The 2,535-nt window shown below is 43.4% G+C and overlaps 2 protein-coding genes across 2 annotated transcripts; both read left to right on the top strand.

The window, feature by feature from the left end:
* The first annotated feature begins 256 nt into the window (after window positions 1-256).
* LOC138306601 (tigger transposable element-derived protein 6-like) lies at window positions 257-1,030 on the top strand. Its single transcript, XM_069247039.1, has one exon. It carries the CDS (start codon window positions 257-259, stop codon window positions 1,028-1,030), a length of 774 nt encoding a protein of 257 aa, XP_069103140.1.
* Window positions 1,031-1,628: 598 nt separating this feature from the next.
* On the top strand, window positions 1,629-2,535 carry LOC138306600 (tigger transposable element-derived protein 6-like). The gene is made up of 2 exons (XM_069247038.1): window positions 1,629-1,757; window positions 2,134-2,535. Exons 1-2 carry the CDS (start codon window positions 1,629-1,631, stop codon window positions 2,533-2,535), a joined length of 531 nt encoding a protein of 176 aa, XP_069103139.1.

Here is a 2,535-nt window from a genome sequence, read left to right as displayed (position 1 = left end):
CAAAACATGTGGTCCCGGCCGCCTGTCACTAGTGTGATCACTCAAGCAGAACTAAGCTCTACCACCTGGCACCGTGTTAATTTACAGGTGTATATACGTTAGTTAATTATCGTGTCAGAGTCGGAAAATATGAAAAAGCAATGGTGTAATTAGTCCCGAGGCACTCATTAAGAGTAGCTCTGTAACTGAGGAGGTGTCATGTACGTGTATAATAAATTCACTGCAGTTTCACAGCAATATCATACCCGTTTCGGAAATGTCGAAGTCAACTGAGCAATCCAACGAAGGACCCGGTACAACCGGGGGGATAATTGGATCAGTTGATAGGGTGAAGACCGGAGTGAAGAGGAAGATGACGGCCCAGACAATTGAGACGAAATACAAGGCCATCTTAGCTGTTGAAAGGGGAGACAGGTCAAAGTCGGCGATTGCTAAAGAATTCGGCATACCACCAAATACCCTGTCGACATGGCTGAAGTCAAAAGAAAAAATCAAGACCGCTTTTAGCAGTGACGGAACGAGCCCAGCAAGAAAGAAGATGCGTACAGCGAAATTTGAAGACATTGAAGCAGCCCTTCTGAAGTGGTTCGCCCATGCCAGAGATCAAAATCTCCCTATTTCCGGCCAGATGCTTAAAGTAAAAGCGAACGAACTTGCCGCAGGAATTGGAGAGCCTAGCTTCGACTGCAGTACTGGCTGGATTGATCGATTTAAAGACAGACATGGTATCTGCTTCAAGAAAATCTGTGGTGAAGCAAAGTCCGTAGACAAATCCAGTGACGCAATGGTGCAGTGGGCCGACGACCTCCATACTCTCCTATTACAGTACAACCACAGCGATATCTTTAATGCTGATGAGACTGGTATATTTTATCGAATGCTGCCTGACCGAACCCTGGACTTCAAAGGTACCGACTGCCACGGCGGAAAACGCAGCAAAGAGAGACTCACCGCCCTGGTTTGCGCCAACATGACTGGTACCGAGAAACTCCCTCTATTTACCTCCTGTAGTAAGTTTTGGGGGTTTTGAGAACCCAAAACGATGCCGGTAGAGTACACATTTAATCGTCAATACTAGTCTCACCATCTTTCAATGGCTCTGATGAAAGCGTGTGGGGTCTTAGAGTGGGAGGAAACCAGAGTGCCCCGAGAAAAGCCATGTGATCAGGTAGGTGACCCCTGACCTTTTTACGTCTGTACCGGGGATTGAACCCTGGCCGGCTGGATGAAATGCGACTTGCTTAACCACTACACCATCTGACCACCCAGTCACCTTCTTGCTTTGCTTAAGTGGGAATTTCCATTTAGCCCAATGATTGAGCAGTGAACCAGGAAGTCCAGGTTGCGGTTTAAAACCTGGCTGGCGGCACAATACTACACGTAGATCACTTTTTTTTATATTTCTAACATCTACAAAACATTCATATGGAGAATGGTAAAATACATGTACACCTAAGTTGAAAACTTGGAACAGGATTTAAACCTGGGTTTCCTCTATGATTTTTTTCGCTGGAGACCAAGGTTCAATTTTCCATGTTCTTCTACATTAATTAGTGGTCCCCAGCTAAATTAACAATGGGAGCTGGTAGTGATAGGAATCCGAGATCCATAATGTTTTGCTTAGAAAGATGGATATGCTAGCAAAGCAGAATGAGCTGATACTCCTAAAGCTGGATGAGGTTCTTGCTAAGAAATCCAAAGAATGTACCGCTCGTATTAGTAAATCTAAACAAGTCAATGTACCAGCAGAAATTAAGGTATGTGTTTAATGGTGAAAATTTTCTAATCAGTAGTTAGTACTTTTGATTTTATACTTTTCACAATGCATAACAATAATAGTCAATACATCATTTAACCATATGTAATTTGTAGAATCAGAATGCTGAAATTAAGCTTTTCTTGATCAGTATAATGTCGGTTATTATCACTTATAAAAACATATTATAGTCAGCAGTCCATGATGTCTACAAATGTGGCGGTGAGGGCAAAAACATGAACTGGACCATCAAAGACAGGAGCGGCAACAGTCTAAAGTAACTATAAACTTGTACATTTGTTAAGAAATGGTTGTTCAAATTTGCCGACTAAAAATATGCCTATTCGAGAATCAAATTTGAAACTATTTCCGGCCAGATGCTTAAAGTAAAAGCGAACGAACTTGCCGCAGGAATTGGAGAGCCTAGCTTCGACTGCAGTACTGGCTGGATTGATCGATTTAAAGACAGACATGGTATCTGCTTCAAGAAAATCTGTGGTGAAGCAAAGTCCGTAGACAAATCCAGTGACGCAATGGTGCAGTGGGCCGACGACCTCCATACTCTCCTATTACAGTACAACCACAGCGATATCTTTAATGCTGATGAGACTGGTATATTTTATCGAATGCTGCCTGACCGAACCCTGGACTTCAAAGGTACCGACTGCCACGGCGGAAAACGCAGCAAAGAGAGACTCACCGCCCTGGTTTGCGCCAACATGACTGGTACCGAGAAACTCCCTCTATTTACCTCCTGTAGTAAGTTTTGGGGGTTTTGA

Source organism: Argopecten irradians, chromosome 13 (genome assembly GCF_041381155.1).
Source record: "Argopecten irradians isolate NY chromosome 13, Ai_NY, whole genome shotgun sequence".
Taxonomy (NCBI): Eukaryota; Metazoa; Mollusca; class Bivalvia; order Pectinida; family Pectinidae; genus Argopecten; species Argopecten irradians.
This window is presented reverse-complemented; position numbering and strand designations above follow the sequence as displayed.